The sequence below is a fragment of the Trachurus trachurus genome, assembly GCF_905171665.1.
Source record: "Trachurus trachurus genome assembly, chromosome: 5".
Taxonomy (NCBI): domain Eukaryota; kingdom Metazoa; phylum Chordata; class Actinopteri; order Carangiformes; family Carangidae; genus Trachurus; species Trachurus trachurus.
The window spans coordinates 12,715,470-12,733,728 of NC_139896.1; the positions used below are offsets into that span (position 1 = coordinate 12,715,470).

General features: G+C 44.3%; 1 protein-coding gene across 3 annotated transcripts; it reads right to left on the reverse strand.

Annotated features, from left to right (window-relative positions):
• Positions 1–64: 64 nt before the first annotated feature.
• Positions 65–14,415, reverse strand: hcfc1a (host cell factor C1a). 3 transcript variants are annotated; one of them, XM_083971953.1, is made up of 28 exons: positions 14,284–14,415; positions 12,856–13,056; positions 12,117–12,265; positions 11,338–11,498; positions 10,992–11,200; positions 10,729–10,813; positions 10,524–10,630; positions 10,245–10,424; positions 9,918–10,160; positions 9,639–9,787; positions 9,353–9,535; positions 9,046–9,267; positions 8,524–8,628; positions 8,191–8,407; positions 7,744–7,880; positions 7,493–7,640; positions 7,145–7,368; positions 5,421–6,270; positions 3,834–3,979; positions 3,603–3,737; positions 3,312–3,519; positions 2,884–3,159; positions 2,684–2,790; positions 2,439–2,573; positions 2,156–2,341; positions 1,714–2,011; positions 1,554–1,617; positions 65–1,448 (listed from the first exon to the last, which is right to left on the reverse strand). In XM_083971953.1, exons 2-28 carry the CDS (start codon positions 13,049–13,051, stop codon positions 1,409–1,411), a joined length of 5,160 nt encoding a protein of 1,719 aa, XP_083828079.1. In that variant the 5' UTR covers positions 13,052–13,056; positions 14,284–14,415; the 3' UTR covers positions 65–1,408. The 3 variants fall into 3 exon arrangements, with proteins under 3 accessions (XP_083828079.1, XP_083828078.1, XP_083828077.1); XM_083971952.1 differs by having other exon boundaries at positions 3,834–3,982; XM_083971951.1 differs by having other exon boundaries at positions 2,672–2,790; positions 3,834–3,982.
• Between the last annotated feature and the right edge of the window lie 3,844 nt (positions 14,416–18,259).

The following is an 18,259-nucleotide window of genomic DNA, read 5'->3' on the forward strand; positions in this document are numbered from 1 at the left end:
GGGAAAATAGGTCTACTAATATAATTTGCCATTCTAAAAATTAAAGAAGAGGTGAGACACCACATTCATGAGCATAAAAAGCGTAGGACAACTGATTGGGGTACTTGGGGGGGAAAAAGGTATGAGAAGGTCTGATGTTATTTTCCACATACCCCGTGAAATTTCCTTGTTTGGCAAACAAAGCAACACAAGAATTTGAGTAGTAAACAAAGTAAAAACTCCTCTCCCTGGGTCCACTTCAAAGTTCCCTTCAGTCCTATAACCTCTGCGGTTCTACTTGGAACAAATACAAAAGTCTTTCTCTCTTTCGCCACCTTTCTGTTAACAACAGGAACATACGACCAACTGAATGAAGATTTTTAAAAATATAGTGGCAACCTCAACACAGCCACCAATCTTCCCACAAACACAAACTATGGGGATGAACAACAGTTAAAAAAAGTGATGTCTTTAAAAATGCACACAACATACACATACACACAGGAGAAAAAAAGCTTAAAAAATACAAAAATAAACTACACAAAAGATCTTCTGCGTCATTGCTTGCTAATTTTTTGGGAAGATTTTTGCAAGTTTTTTTTTTTTTCTGTGTGTGCTGCAAGTCTCAGTCCTAGCAAAGTCTTGTCATTCATTCTCTACAAATCTCTTCCTTTGCCATTCTCTTTTGTCCACGTCGAAGTGTCGGCCACCAGTCCTCATTTCTTGGGGTAAAAAGCGCACAGTGATGACATTACCAGGAGACTGGAGTCCAGTACGATGACTGTACAGACTTGGTTCTCGAAGAATTTGTTTTTGAGCAAAAAAAGGAAAGGAAAAAAATGATGTCCTCTTTCGTTGAGGACAAGTGCTTTATTTGTTTCCATACTGATTTTTCCTCTCATCTAATCTAATGCCTCCACAGCCTTTTTCAACACTGTACATCATTTCATGTAGTCTCTCTCTACATCCCCCCAGGATTCACAAAACAAAGAAGAAAAAAAAAAAAAAAAAGGAAAAAAAAAAAGAAGGTAACATAGCGCTCAGGCTGGCTCCCAGTTTGTGAAAGATGTAAATGCTTCTCTATACTGCTCAACTACTGAAACAAGCAAAAAATAGATGTTAAAGGATGGAGAGGGATGTGACTGAAAAAGATAATGTGCTTCTAAGTTTGTGTTGCTCTAAAAATAGTACGACCAACAGAACAAGGAGAAAAGGAGGGTTTTTATCTACAGAAACATCTCAGATTGACTTTCATCTTGGCTTCATACGGTTGTTCTGCCTCCACTGCTGTCTTGATCTGAGACTTGAGAGTGGAAGATGAGATTAGGATGAGGATGAGGAGGTGGAGGAGGGGTGAAGGTCAGTCTTCCTGATAAAAGGACAGCGAGTGGAAAAAGGACAAAAGACTGGGGGGGGTCTCTGGGCAACCTCACTGGTCCGTCCTTGCTTTCTTTGGACCAGTAGCCTTACTGTAAAGCACACATAAAAACCAGAGTAAGTAATGCATGTTGTATTCATCAGTGCCCTGTTAATGTGGCGCTCGTTTGTTATGCAAACACAAATGCGGTACTTACGTATCAGGAGAGGTGCCTGGTCTTTTGGGGGCCGGTTTTGCAGAGGCAGCATCTTTACCAGATTCTACAAAGCAGAAAGATGGTTAAAATATCTCCCGTCGTCCCATTCGCTAACCGCTCCCCCTTCCTTATGCCTAGCTGTGAGATGTGAGGGGCTTACCTTGTAGCCATCGGACTTGGGTGGCGGGACCGTAGCCCTTCTCGTTGCGGGCGGCGATGCGGAAGATGATGGCAGGCTTGGTGGTGTAGTCGATGTGGGCGTTGGAAAGGCTGGACGACTGCACCAAGCACGAAGGGTTGGGTCCACAGTACACGCGCATGAAGGCTAGCTGGGCCGGGGTGGAGGCCTTGGCTTCAGCTGTCTGGTTGCTCTGGATGGCCAGGTACACCGAGTATTCAATTATCTTCCCTGACGTCACCGAGGGCGGCTCCCAGGTCAGGTGGGCACCATCTGGGCTCTGCAGAGGAAGAGAGTGAGCAGATACGAAGTCAGTGGCTTGGGAGAACAGTTGGCGTTGCTGACAGTTTGACCACCTATATGTTAATTCGATGAGAAAGAAAAGAACACAACAAAGGGAAAATGCGTCCCTCTGGGTGCTTACCTTGCTGATTTTGATGGCGCAAGGTGCCCCTGGGAATCCTGGTAGGCAAGTCTTGAAAGCAGATATCTCAGAGAAAGTGCCGCGACCACAAGCGTTGATGCCGGCAACGCGGAACTTATAAGCTGTTCCAGGCTGCAGCTCCATTTTCTTCATCTGGCTGTAGTCCGGCATGATGCCAGAGTCATCCTAGGAAACAGGAAGAATAAGCGATTAGAGACGATGCACTGAGAGAGAGAACACCAACACACATCTGAGCATGAAGGACGCTGCCCGAGACACTCACATCTCCTTGAGAATCATCTCCTGGCACATAGAAGTGGGTGACAACCATATTTGTCACTTTTACGATTCCAACGTCAAACCATTGGTTTTCTTTCTTTACAATAGGCTTCACTGGGGTTGGCTGAGGGGCCTGCTTCTGTTGGGAGAGGAAAGAAACACACAGTCAGTTTAACATGAATTATTCTTTATATGTCTTTTACATGCCTGGAAAAAGCCTGTGTTCAGTAAACGTACAGTCACTCTCACCTCTCCCTCGATGCCATTGGCGACTTCTGCTAGAGCGGCAGCTGCTTGAAGCTTGGCTGGGCTGGCCACCGATACAGACGGTGCGAAGGTGCTCGATGGAGCAAGTGCTGTGGAGTGACAGGAGCAAAAATGTCAATCTATAGAAAAAAAAACAACAACATCCAAAGTTCTGTTCAATACAAAAAAGCACAGGGTCTTACTCTCAGCAGTGGTGCGTGGCAGCAGAGATGCTACAGCGCTGGTGACTGCGGCGGCCATCTCGTTGTGTCCGTTGCTCTCCACAGACGGGTCGTTGAGGCTGTCTGCGGGGGCCAGGCCCTCGGTGGGCAAGCTTGTGTCCACGCTGGCCTGCTGGGCCGCAGCCTGAGCCTCCTGCAGCTGCTGCTGCTGTTGTACCAGCGCAGCGAGCTCCTGCTGGGTCAGCATGATGGGGATGCTGGTGGGTTGCTGACTCTCTCCAGCAGAATCACCTTCATCTGTAAAAGCAGAAAATAATTGAGATTTATTTAAACAAATAAAAGGCAGCTTCACAGAAAACGAAATCACTGGTGTGTTTGCAGAAGTTGCAGAGTGAGAGGTGAACACTCGGAGCGTCCATCTGGCTGTACAAGATCACGGTTGTACTCACTCATTACGGCTTGCTGAGCTGCCTGGAGGACGGCCTGGATAGCGAGGGCCTGGGCCTCTTCGGTGGCCGCTGCCTGAGCGGCGGCCTCTGCTGCCGCGGTTACAGCCAGCTCCTCGTCCGACAGGCCCGTCACCATGAGTGTGGCTCCCTGACCCTCAGACATCAGCTCTGAGGGCAGGTTCAAGGCTGTCGCTGCTGCTGTTTCTCCCTGAGAGAACACATTTCTGTCAAACGACTGCAAAAAAAACCATAGTTTCAGACCAACACTGGCTTTTGTATGACATCATTTACCTCTGCTTGTGTCTCCATGGCAGTAGCTGCCTCCTCTGCAGGTGCTGCTTGCGCTGATGCTGCCTCATCAGTTTGCATTTGTTCCTCTGTGGAGCTGGCAGCAGTACTGACGCCCTCGGTGATTGATGAAATCGACTGGGAAGAAACAAAAGAACATTTTTTAAATGACAGGTTTTTCCAACAGAATGACATCAGATTCACAGATGCAGTAACTATGTGCTACTTTCTTACCGGTACAGAGGGTCCGGGTGCTGGTGTAGACTGGGTGACGGTGGTAATGGCCCTGCCCTGGGTGGTGGTGACCATGGCAGTCGCTGCAGTGGTGGGGGGCGCTTCTGTGCTGCTGGTACCTTCGGTTCCCTCCTCCGTCTGCTGAGCTGCTGACGGGATTCAAAAGCATAATTTTCATGGTGCATTCCCCCCTCATTTGTCTTTGTTAACTAAAAGTTAAGACAAGCATCTGACATGTGGCAACTCAGCACTTCTGGAGAACTTGCTGTGTCTGTTAGTAGAACAAACTGAGAAAGTAAGATGATATATAACATTAAAGCAGATATCAGCTTCACGGCCGTTTCGGCTAATGCTGCGTTCAAGGCAGGCTTTTGAAACCGTAAGTTACAGCTTCAAGTCACAACTACGACTTGGTAGCGTTCCAGGTAACCCGTAGCTCGTGTTTTTACCATCCTGTTGTCTGTGAAAGTTCCCTATAACGGCCACTCGTAACTTCCGACCCGTGAACTCGTACCAGATCGAACTGGTATGACTTCACAGGAAGGAAAAACACAAAGTACGGGTTTCTTTGAACGCACCATTAGTTAGCAGCCCCCGCCCTTGTCAGGTCCTCGTGCTACGTCACCACATTCACGCGCATCCCTTGGCTGCACACACAGCCCTTCATGCCGTTCTCTCTCCTCATTGGATAACACTTGTATCCCACAAGGAAAATTTTCTCCTCGGGTTACAGCAGAGCAGAGTGACGGAGAGACTCGTGTTTAGGCTGAAATACTTCATGTAAGTGATTGCTGACGGAAAATAGGACTATTTAGGACTTATATTAACAAAAACATTCCACTGATATCTGCTTTAAGAAAAAATAGAGACCTCAGGAGTTACACTGTATTAGAGTTTCTCTCCATTGGTTTGGCTCATTTCTTGAAACAGAAATTACATTCTCAAAACAACATAGACAAACCTCCAAACCACCTGGCAATTGTTCACAACAGAATTGTATTTCTCAAATGTCTCAGTATATTTTTTGCAAAAGATTACGTACAGATAGACAGATAGCACAATTTCCAAGTGAATAGATCTTGTTGATCCAGTGTTTCCCATACGTTAATTTATTTGTGGCAGCCCGCCACAAATAAATTACGTCCGCCACGCCCACAAATATATTTTTCGGCTTTTGGCTCAACCAACGCAATATCGTTCCGTTCATTGATCTCCGCAATAGCGCTCTTTCTCCGTTATTGGCGTTCACACACACAGAAGCGTGCATGCATATGACAGCAGTGCGAGGTAAAAGCGAAACTCATACGGTCCGATCTCCTCCTCTGCCATAGTGGCAAAACATCTAAACATTTTGACTTGCAGTGCTTACACAATGCCGAAGGGACACTGGGGGCACTGACTATTTATATGAGAAAGGAATTTAGTTTTAACACGCGAGTGAACTGTTTTGGGAGAGATATGAGCTTTCATATTTCTGTTTCAAGAAATGAGCCAAACCAATTGAGAAACACTGTAATGTATGGTCAAATCAATAACTTTGTGTTTCTAAATTTGTCGTTAATAAGAAGGGGTTTTATGTCGGTGTACCTGTGCCTTCGCCCGTCTCCATGTTGCAGGTGGCGGTGGTGGCTGTGTTGGTGGTCCCTGTCTCGTGCGTTTCACACGGGGGGTTGGAGCAGACCCTCTGGACCAGGCCCGCCGCTGTGCTGGTCTGGTCGCCCCCTCCCATGCTGGAGGTGGTCGTGGACGGGGTGTTGGTGGTCCCTGTCTCGTGGGTTTCGCAGGGGGGGTTGGAGCACACCCGCTGCTGCTGCTGCTGCTGCGGCGCGCTGCTCGTCGTCTGGCCTGTGTTCATGTTAGACGACGACTGGGTGGCGGTGTTGGTGGTGCCCGTCACGTGGGTTTCACAGGGCGGGTTGGAGCACACCTGTCCGGCTCCTCCCATGTTAGAGGACGCCGTCGTAGCTGTGTTAGTTGTCCCGGTTTCGTGGGTCTCGCAGGGAGGATTGGAGCACACGCGGAGCGCCGACATGTTCGACGACGCAGTTGTGGCCGTGTTGGTGGTTCCCGTTTCGTGCGTCTCACACGGCGGGTTAGAACACACCGGCCCCGCTCCCATGGCAGCAGAGGATGTGGTGGCCGTGTTGGTGGTTCCCGTCTCGTGGGTCTCGCAGGGCGGGTTGGAACAGACTTGCCCTGCTCCCATGGCGGCGGAGGAGGTGGTGGCCGTGTTGGTGGTTCCCGTTTCGTGAGTTTCGCAGGGCGGGTTGGAACAGACCAGGGTGACGGTGCCTGAACCCTCTCCGGCTGCTCCGGCCTCAGTGGAGCTGGGCTGCTCAGAGGTCGGTGAAGCCAGAATGGACACTGGTAGATCCTGCACGGGTTGAGCTTCTACCCCACTGGGAGTCGTGATCAGAGTCACCTGGGTCGGCTGGTTCTGCGGAGATGAGAGCAGTTTTAGTGTAGCCTTATGTTAATACAGCATGTTTTGGACTTTGCTTCGTTCTGTTGTTACAAGAATAATACATTTTCGTCACCAATGCAACATCGCCATCTTTCTTTGGTTCTAATGTAGGAAGTACAAGATTATGTATTATGCATACAGCTGCAAGTCAAGTCAAAATAATTAAATGTTAAAGGGGAACTATGCAAGTCAGGTCGCTTTTCCACTGGTTTGCTAACCCTCCTCTCGGCCATGTGCATTTGTTTACAACAAAGCAGACAAGAAAGAAATCAATAGAGTGGTACATGATGTTATGTATCATATACGATGTTACAACGTGTATATTTGTGTAGTCTTATCTGTCATAAACAAGAGATTTTTTTTTTTTTTTTAAGTATATTTTTTGGCTTTTCATGCCTTTATTAGATAGGACAGTTCCGAGTGTGACAGGAAATGGGAGGCAGAGAGGGGGGAATGACACGGAGGATAGGGCCGTCCAACGCGGGACTCGAACTGGGGCCGCCTGCAGCGAGGACTATAGCCTCTACACATGGGGCGGGTGCTCTACCAACTGAGCTAAACACCGCCCCATAAACAAGAGATTAAGCGTTACGCGGCGAGAAGAGAGCTGAGGCACCGGGGCCGCGGCGACGCTGATCTTGCAAAGTAGTTTTTCAGCCAAGAGACGCTAGGTGGAAGGTGGAGAGCCTCCACTCTCCCTTCTAACAAGTTACATGTCATTTTTTAAACCATCACAAATACTCCAAAGCCGTTTAATTAAGATAAAAATGTAGCATAGTAAAGCTTAAAATTCTGCATAGTTCCTCTTTAAACACAGACTGGGGCACAGTCGGCTGCTGGGTCTTACCTGCACTGTGATGGTAGGGGAGGGCAGTGTGGAGGCAGAGGTCAGGCTGGTCTGAGCAGCCGACACAGTTATGGCAGCTGGGCTCATCACCTGGCTGGACAGGGTAGCAATAGTTCCCAGTGTGGTGATGGGGGTGACCAGAGAAGCGTTTGAAGTGTCCACCGTACCTCCTCCTGCCAGGCTGCTAGAGACTGTACCAGTGACTGTCCCAAGAGTGGTGACACCTGGAAGGAAGATAATTGGCATTAAATAAAAGGAAAACCAAGGATCAGCAGCAACGACCTATTAAAGTCGCACAATAATCAACTACTCAATCACCAATTAATACAAAAACACAGTTATTCTCACCAGTAGTCCCTTTCACAACCAGAGTGGTGACAGTGGGTTTAACTGCAGACACCGTCACTGGCGTAACAAGTCGAACGCCACCCACTGTGCCCATGGGCACAGTGCGCAAAATAGTTCCTGGCTGTCCAGGAGCTCCCTTCAAAACCACCTAAGGACACACAATTCAGGATTAGCCATTTTCATGTACCACGTAAATGTGCAGAGCATGTCCCTCTGACACAGTAATGACATCTATACATGAGTCAATTTACCTGTGTCAATCCTTGCTGGCCGGCTGCAGTAGCAAGTTTGGGTACTGCAGTGATGATTTTACCAGGAGTTCCAGTTGTCATCACTTTTGTAGTAAGGATTGTGATGGGCGTTTTCATTCCTGCGCTGCTCGTCACGCCTGCACAGACAAACGCATGAATGCCTGGGTTAAAATGAGCTTGCAAATAATCTTTGATAGCATTCATTTTCATCCACTGACAAAATATTTCACTAAGTCAATTTTCACAGTCACGGCAGGAAACAAACACAAGAATACACTCCTTTCTGTCATGCTAAAATAAACAAGAAAATTATTTCTTCAAGATTTTCCATTGGGTTTAGTTCCTGCTCCAAACATCACTAAATGTATCACGTTGTTCTCGATCATAAACCTTCCAGCAGATAAAGGGTCTGCTGTTGTAACACTGTAAACTGAATTGAATTTGGACCTGTGGCTCCAGGCTGGGTCATGATGGCCGACATGGGGATGGTCTTAATGATGGTGGTCCCCTGCTTAGTGGTGGTAGGAGAGACACCGCTGATGTTGAGGATAGTGGGCTTGTTTCCTGCGCCTCCTGCCTGAGACGTGGTGATGATGGTTGTTGGCTTTCCATCTGCAGAGGTCACCAGCTTCAGGATGGTGCCGGCTGGGAGGGGACCCTTTGTCTGGGGGAGAGAAGTGCAATGTTACATAAACCACTTGGAGAAAGACATCTGGTGCCTGTCTCAGGAGTTTTAAGCTACCTCCTGTTTTTTTTCCTGCACTCATGCAGATATCTGACCTGTATGAGCTGTGTGAGGGGGTTAGTGGAAGCCTGGCCTGTGACAGCTGATGTCTGCACTGGCTTGGTTTGTACCACAGACATCATCTTGCCAAGGTTGGAGATCTGCCGACATAGGAGAGAGACTCAGGTTCATGAGTCACCAGAAAACATCGGACAGTACAGGGAGTGCAGAGGGACGGTGGACCGCTAAACCGGTGGCTCTAAGAATCATTCCAGCTCTAACTGATCGACAGTCATGCAGATCACTAACATCATGCTCCCTTTTTTCTTAGTAGAGTTCTCCAACAGTCACTGTAGGCCAACATTTACTCCCTCCCCCACTGGTTCAAACTCAGTGCATGTTGTCACAGTCTTGTGACAAGTCCAAAAAAAAAAACCCATTAAAAAACAAAAACCACACACACTAAGTGTGAAAGGCGATTTGCAGAACCCATGATTTACAGCATGCGTGTGAAAGCACCAAAGGGTGCTCTGTGGTGTTTCTGAATTACATCGTGCTACAGAATCCTGTTTTCTTACCAGAGTGCCACTGCTGCCCATGGTGAGGGGACTCTTGACCAGAGTGATGGTTTTGGTGACTCCTCCGACCACAGTGGTTACCACCTGGGCCTGCTGGGCCACCGTGACCGCACCAGACTTGTGTACAGTGATGATGGGTCTGGTGGTGGTGGGAGAGGATCCGGTTGCTGTGCCCACCTGAGCTGCAGCGGTCTTTAGCATCCGCGTGGCTGGGTTACTGACCTGCAAACACAATCTTAATTTAAACTGGCCCATGACCCTAACAGTGCACAAAGATAGAAATAAGAACACTGGGTTTGTTCTGTACCATGACTGGAGAAGCCATTTTCACTGTGGTTGTGCCTGGGGAAACGGCTACTGTTTTGAGAATGGTGGCACCGGCAGGAACATTGAGGACAGTGCCTGCGGAGGAGGGTGGGATCTTCTGTGTTGCTGCAGCTGCTGCAGCTAAAGCTGCCATGCCACTCATCTGAGGGCTACTACCAATCGGCTGAAAACAATACATGTAAACACTTGATCAATACAACTGCTCATTTGATCATACATCTAATAATAAACATTGCAAATGAAATGCTGTGTAACATTTCTCATACCGATCCTTGGGTGGTCTGGGCAGGCATTACCATTCGGACACCTGGAGGAAGAGATGTCACAGTGACGGGGGATTTCCCAGGTTGGCTGGGCCGCACTGTGACAACAGATGTTCCTGTGGCAGACTGTTGAGCTGCGACTTTCAAAACAGCTGTAAAATACAAAACCAGTAATTAGACCTTATGCCGAGTATTTGCGGTTGCTTTACTTCCTGGTGTAGTGTCAACTATGGACAGGTGTGAATTATTAATGAGTGGAACCACTGTTCACGAGTGTAATACCTGTCTGTGGCAGGCTCTGAGCAGAGGGTGCTGCTGCAGCCGGTGCAGGGCTCTTTGGAGAGTTCAGAGGCTGTGAGGGGGTTGCACTCATGGCTGGTGAGGCTGCAGCTGGAGTTGCAGGGATGTCATATTTCTGTAGCTGCAGTAGGTAAGTGTCAGCAGTAGAGACTGCGCCCCAGCTCACTTCCAGGGAGTTTGTGTTGGCACGGACTAACTGCACCCGGGCAGGAGCGTGTGGTCGCTCTGAGGAGGGGGGGAGAGGGAATTTAACATCATGGACATTATCAAACCAATGACAAACCAGTCATATGGTTTAAGCACACCAACCTGTTTCCAGGTACCAGAGGTCTTTACAGCAGACTTGGTTGTTCCAAGCTTTACGATAACCGTCACGACCACTCCAAACATAAAGTCTGGAATTGATGGCCACAGCACAGTGGCCAGCACGGGCTCTCGGGATGTTGTCCTCAAGAGTATCCATTAACACTGTCTCCCAACACATGGAATCTAAAGACAAACATATGTTGCTCAGTTAACGTCAGAGGGACATTTTTGCCACAAAGTTATTTCAGAGAAAGCTTGTACAATAAATATTGCCAAACAAACCTAGATTTAGGCAGGCAAGAGTGTTTGTGCACTTCCATTCCTTCTCGTGTGTCGCCACTTTAACATCATCCATCACCAGAGGAACCCATCCTCCAAAAACATACATCCTGCGCAGTGAGAAAATACAAGCCAGAGTCACAAGGAGTTCAAACATATCAAAAGCAACATTCAATGTGTTACTGAAAAGGTGAAGCAGTTGTCCTACTTGTTTGTAATGGTGGTGGCAGAGTGAAGACTTCTGGGAAGTGGTGCTGTGCCACTTACTGATGGTTTGTTCCATGTCAGGGTATCTGGAGACAAAGACAAGCAGCCATTCATTCCCACATGCAAATTACAGAATTCAATTTAAAACAAATCTACACACATTATTGTTAAACATTAACCCTCTTGAAAATGTTGGACTCTGAGGGTAATGAAGTTCAGCCCAAATTGACCTCACTGGTTTCCATTCACACTGTAGAAACCTACCGATATCAAGTGTCCACAGATCTCCAAGACGACAACCGCTCATCCCTCCGTAGATTATCAGGCGAGATTTCCTGCTCGTCTTTTCTGTGTAAACCACAGCAGTGTGGCTCTCGCGAGGTGGAGGCAGAACTCCATATGTGATTGGAATATCCCATCCAACCACACTGGACCCAGCGCGCAGCTCAAGTGTGTACAAATCATTCAGGTATCTGAGAATTAAAAAAAAAAAAAGGACATTAGTCCTACTCATGTTGCAGGGTGAAGCAAAACTTCAAGTAGCTGTAGATAATGGGGCCCTATCGACTCATCCTGAAAAAACAAACAAAAACAAAACAAACATCTTTACCTGGGAATGTTGTTTTTTGGGTCCTCGCTGTCATTAGCTAATCCACCAAAAAGATAACATTTGTTGCCAACCAGGGAAAAACTGTGGCCAAGACGAGGACATGGAGGTGGCCCGTTTTTAGGATTTTTTGCTTTCAACTTTTTCCACTCCCATCTGCTGGCCTGTAGCAGGGACAAGGGTAAAAAAATATCAGTAAGCATGTCATAACAAAAACAAAAAACTTCACTTGTTAGCCTCATTTCTCATAGCCACACCACTAACAGTAAAACAATTAATGGACTGTAGTAACTGACGACTAAAGCCTCAGACTGTATCAGCCATTTAATTTAATTTTCTGAAGTGCAAAGTCAGAATGAACACAATGAATGCAAACTCTATAACTGTGCCACACACCTCCCTCTCTGCATTGAACAAATCAGGATTCATGGTTTTATCCAACTGGGTTGTCAGACTATGCTGTTTATAGCTGAATCACGCTGACCCCATTCACTTACAAGTTGATATTTTAACTTCGCTTTTTACATTTTTTTCTATTTTCCTATTTCTCCTTCTTGGATCAGTGTTCTCTGACACAGACAAGCTGAAATGTACGCAAGCATGCAACCACGAGCAGATGATAGTTAGGAGGCTCTGACCGTGCATATAAACAACTTCCATCAAATGAACGGGTATGAGGAGAAATATTTAAATTGGATGAGTATAACAGATTTACTCTATAGTCATCTAATTATGCTGATGTGCAAATACAAATTTGTTTCTTTTACAAACAGATCAGATACCTGTAGTTCATAGAGATCGTTGCTGTACTTTCCATATTCCACCATCCCTCCAAACACCAGCAATCTGGTGCCATCACAGACAAAACCATACGCAGCACAACCAGGCGGAATATCGCCTCGAACAGCTGGGATAAACCACTGGTTTGTTGCTAGAAGAAAAATAAAAAGGCAATGAGTGAAGTTATCAACAGAGGTCTACATATATCAAGTGATTGACATCATGAAGGGGGTCTATGTTAAAACATAAAATCTGGCATGTATAACATGTAAACAATCGTCTTATAAACATTTGAACATAAGCCAACATCTGCATTTAAGAATGATGATCCATAAAACCAGATCTGCTCAATTTGTCTTTTCTTATTGGTTTGTGTGCAGGAAATTGGGGCAGGGGATATGCTTAAACCAACCAGCACCATCCATTTTATTTTAGCCCGCCTTTTTTATGTGCATTAATTACCTTTATCCAGCAGAGGGGGCCAAAATTTAATCAGATACGGATCCGCTCGGCCTACTGAGGCCTATGCGCTACTTAGTTCTGCACTTCACGAATCGATCTTTAAAAAATAAAACTAAGGCATTAATATGGAAAGACTAGATTTAAGAATACGTTCCCAGTTACTTTATAAATCAGGTTGGTCAAATTACACTTTATGTTTTCACACAGAACATAACAAAACAAAACATAAACAACAACAAACAATCGCATAAGTTGTACGTGCCCAAAAGTTAATCTTACCGGTGTTGTATACATGTAATTCATCCACAATCCCTTCGTTTCCACCACCAAAGACAACCATGAGCTCCTTTATAGCCACAGCTCTGTGTCCATGTCTGGGCCGGGGAACAGGACCGGACCATCCGAGGACCCGTTTCCACCGCGGCTGCAGAACCGACGCCGTGGTCCCAGACACCGCGGAGCCAGGGGCAGACATGACTTCTGCCAGAGAGACAAGGATAAAGATTCAGCACTGAGTTTAATAACAGCTTCCAGGATAGTAATAATGAAAAGGTGATATTTCAACGGTAATAATAATGATTGCAGAAACTGATCAGTAGCATCGATCTATCAAAACTTCATAACCGAGCTCATGCGGCCACAGCGGTTAAAAAAGCTTAGCCTGCTAGCACTTAGCACTTAGCTTTGGTTAACGAATACATTCAACCCAGAGGGAAAGGGGAAAAAACACAATTGAACAAACATCTTTATAGAAAGTGCTGATTTGTGATCATTGATGTCGATTTGACGTTGTAGTTGTGCCTACAAACACATGAAATCCCCCACCCAAAACACCTAAGTTGTATCTAAGTTGTTTCTGACCATTGAATTCAATCCATGGAAGCAGCCATCTTGCAACCAAACAAACCCCCGCTAACTCTGCTGCTGCCAGTCTGAAAAATGGCGGAAGCGAATGAAAAAGAAAAATACATGATAGCCAGCTAACCCCTACCGGCAAATAAAATGCGTTAAAATGAAAACAAATTCAACGTACACGTAGCGGACCCATAAAGAATAACAATGCACAGTTGCAACACAGACTTAATCCACAATTAAATCCGTTAGCAAGAGTCGGCTATTTTCATGCTTCTGTGGGAGTCGCCATATTGTAGCTAGCGAGTTTAGCATTCTCAGCATCCCGTTAAACGCTGTTTTTAACATTAAAATATGCTTCAATCTCACTCCAGATGTCAGGGGCGTTATTATAACAATAGATCTAACCGTCCACTGTATAATTTGCTGAAATACATGGACGGTTTAAGTGCAATCGTTGTTCTCAAACGGATTCTAGCGTTAGCTGTATTCCGTTAGCAGTAGCGGCTAGTTGCTCAACCTAATTTGCACCAAGCTAACAGCGCTAGCTGCGCGGCTAGCATCTGTCAAAGCGTCGCCAAATTTTACAATTAAATGCAATGTAATTTCACATTCCTTTGACATGCATACTTTACCTGACACAAATGTAGTTGCAACAACGCTCTTTAGACGTAGCTAAACTTAGTTAAACCGCAAAAACAGAGTGTTATTATGTTTCATGCCGTCTCTGGAAGCAGCCATCTTTTCGACAATCGGCCTACTTCTACAGCTCCCACAAGAAAAATGGCCGGGCGGTTTGCCACAACAAAACATAACAAACCGAAAAGGGCGCAAATGTTTTAATTTTTCACTTACTTATTTCGACGCAGTAGTTGCAAAAACGCGGGTATGTGGACTTATCTTGCGGTAATAATCCAAATTCATTCGATTTGTGAAGAAGTATTTCCTCTCATGCCTGCCTGGAAGCTGCCATCTTCTTGACAACCAGAGGCGGAGGAAAATGGAAGAGAGTCGGCGTCACCCAAAGTAAACATGGCGCCGGAGACCCGCTCACTGACCATTTCGCGCAAAAGCGCATTCACGGTTTCTGTTATTTGTCATTGTGAATCGTCGTAGGATGCTCTGTATGGTGAGGTGCTCACATAAACACTTGTAATATATATTAAGTGAAGATAACGCGAGTTTCAGCAAATTACAACAAGTTGTGTTATACTACTGGGCTTATTGTCCCTTACTAAAGATGGCGACATCCGTGCTGGAACCCCTGTTATTTTAATATTGTAGGTGATGGTGATTTTATTCCGCTCTAGACACACTTAGATATGACCATTCATGCACAGTAATAGTGTATAAGAACTATTATACAGATTTTGCCCTCACATATATTGAAGTTGCCACGCCCACACCCACTCTTAGTGCGCCCTCCACTGATAACAATACAGCACTACTCGGTGACAGAATCCACATCAATAACAAAGTAGTCCCTCTGCGTTTGTTTCTTCTCTAAAGCAGTGCATGTTCACTCGCATGTATCTACCGGAGTTGTCCTAAAAATGCACCAAAATTATATGTTCAAATGTTGGAGTATTGTTAAATTTCTTCAGTTGATCTGCAGTGTGTTAGATCCCTTGTTTGTTTTGTCAACCAACCTGCAGGGTTGTGCAGGTGCATGGTTTGCTGCACAAAATAAAAGATGTATAGGCTACACTCTTTTTAAACGGACTCTCTGGATGCAGAAAGGGCACTAAAGTCACAATCTGACTGAGCTGCAGGTAAATTAGGAACATAATGATGCCAGTTTAGATACATTTGCAAAAGGGTCCATTTAATTAAGTAATTAAGTAAGTAAAACCTGGACTTAAATGCAATCCACATACCTCATTGTTTCCAGTGATCCTGGAAGAGCCCAATACCGAAACAAATCACATAGGCTACACTTTTATCACTTTGTAATACCACCACATTCTCCTGGATTAGGAGTATTAGATTTCCTATCATTTAACTGATGCAGATTATGCCTTTCATTTTAAAACCTTGCATGTGTTTTAATGAATCTGTTTGATCACCAGCTAATGTTATGATATATTGACATTTGACTGTGTTATTCAGAGGATCTCAATTTGTGAAATGACTACAAAAAGATATTTTTTATAGTGTGGCTATCTGAAAATTGTAGGTAATTATTTATTTGTTCAATTATAGGCTAGATATTATCCGCATATTTGATGCATGCAATTAAAATGAACGTGTGTACAGTCAACAACTCAATCTGTCCCATGCAAATGTTTACTTTTGTTTGAAACAGTTGTCCTTTGTTGCAATGCATTATTCATCCTTTAGAGGGCAGACGTGTAGTGTTTGTTTTAAATATGGCCTGCAGTTTATAGTGATCAAGTTACAGTATGTCCAAATAAAACTGGGATGGACATGGTTTTTATATATCATTTAAAATTTTTTATTAATCCCATCATGTTGATCAGTTTATTTGTTAGCTCAGTGTCCATGGTGCCAATGTGAGCACTAACACAGCAACCCATTTAAGAGCTTAAATGAATGACGTATCATTGGTACCAAAAGACTGCTCCCTCATCTGTTTAAGAGGCAATCTGTTTAAGAGGCAACATTTCTGAAGGATGTCACAAACCTTTGACATAGTTGTATGCCATGTGCTCTATTCTATTAAAATCTATTAAAATATCTTCTTTACCCTACTCTCTTTCTTATTTCATGAGCAGCATGGTGTGACTTTAGAAGAAATTAGCCTACAGGAAAGGACAAAACATATTTTGTATCACTGGTAGATTAATAATAATAAAAAACACTGAAGTAATATTTCTAAGTTTGTTCTGACCTCATGTAAGGATTTTTATTTATCAAATACTTACACAGTTCAGTTTTTGTTCTTTTCATTCTTGCAAGTGAGGATTGGACCCAAACTGTAGCCTATTAAAATTGTCAAAAGATGTGACACAAAAAATGTCCTTGTTTTCTGCTAGAATTTGGCTGAGATGTAGTTTTGTGAGCATCCAAGAGATGCAAAAACAACTGTATGTTGGTGGAAACATTTCATTGTGCCTCTGCAGGGGGAGGGATTTATCCTGATGTTGTGCAAAGCGTATTTAAAAAGATTTAGGACTCATCAGCCACGTCATTTAGATCGTAATTGGATAAAATGATGGACATTTCCAAGAAGTGCAAAAGAGTTTAGCTGTCATTGCAGCTGATTGGATGCAATGTCACTTTTCATTTTATAGCATACTCATTAATCACCAAAAGTTTTAGTGATTTGAATCTGGTCTAAAAGAGCAAGAAATCGACAATCATACGCTGCAATACAGCAATGTGGTCATCAATCTCATAGTAAACTAATGAGGACATAATTTTAGCTTTTTTCAAAGGTCCACAGTTAATCAGTCAGTGTGTGTGTGTGTGTGTGTGTGTGTTCATGAGCACAGCGGCAGGTTGCACGGGTCAGTGGAGCTCAGACAAACACCTTGACCTTCCACACTGCTCTGAGCTGCCGCTAATTGTTTACACTGGGTAAGAGTCTTAGGGAGCGGCCAGAGGACCAAACTTTGAGAGGCTGAAGAGATCATGATATAAAGCCACACAAGTGACATAGATCGAGGATTATGGCAGCAGGACGTGGAGGGTTTTGACAAGATGGATTTTTACCCTCCAAAGGCATTATCATAGATCGGTGTGTCAGTCTTTGGCACAGTCAATTTTCTAGTGGGCGATGGAAATGCAATTTGCATATAGCATATATTTTGTTTCCATACAGTCTGAATTGATTTATTATTATAGATAAATCTTAACATCATGTCTAACAGCCCTGCAATGCACTGTTGAAATCAGCTGTTTCCATTCTACTGTTCAATAGTCTCACAAAGTATAGATTAATAGATTTTTTGGCCAAATGCAGTTAAGCAACAGCATAACCTAATTTACTTTTCCTATTAACACTTTTGTCTATGCTCTGTCTATTTCTCCTGGTGTTGTGACCATATCATAAAAATACCACAAGTATTAAACACATAAAAATTAAATATAAAGCTACTACTTGTAATTTCAATTTCAATTTCAAATCTTTATTGTCATATTGAAGACAGCGTCACACAGTACAATGAAATTCTTACTCCGTGATAATACCTCCGGCAACATTATAACCTTACATTGTAACCTCATGTAAACATGTGTTCTCTTAGCCTCCTACAGTATTTTAAACACCAGTTATTCTGGCTCAAGTCCTCAAGCTGTTTAATATACAGCCTCATTAACCCTCTGAAAAACAATAATGTGTCAATATTTTATTATTGTTGATGGTTCAGTGGAGTTTTCCTTGAATGGGATGATTAGCAATGTAACTCTATTACAATTCCTAAAGATGTTGTTGGTTCTACTGATGAACAACAAACTGCTTCAGATAGCCTATATAATTTTTTTATATAACATTATCAAAGTTCCTAATTTTTTTCTCTTCACACATACAGTAGTCCCCAAAACCCATGACTGAACCATTGAGATCTTTGGTCTGACACTCGTCCAGGTGGGTTTTTGTCACACAGTTAACCCCCTGTGGAGACCTTATTCAGCAGGGCATGTGTCTGCATACTTTACCACTACACATCACATAAATATTATACTGTTCTCATCATGCGGGACATGATTCAACAGCAAGCCAAACTCTAGTAAGTGCCGGAGTCAGGAGTCATCTTCGTAATACTCTTTAATAAGATGCCTTAGCTGCACTCACACAGAGTGAAACTGTAGAAAAACACCAAAATAAAATACATTAACAACTTAAATTTACAGAGCTGTTCAACCAACG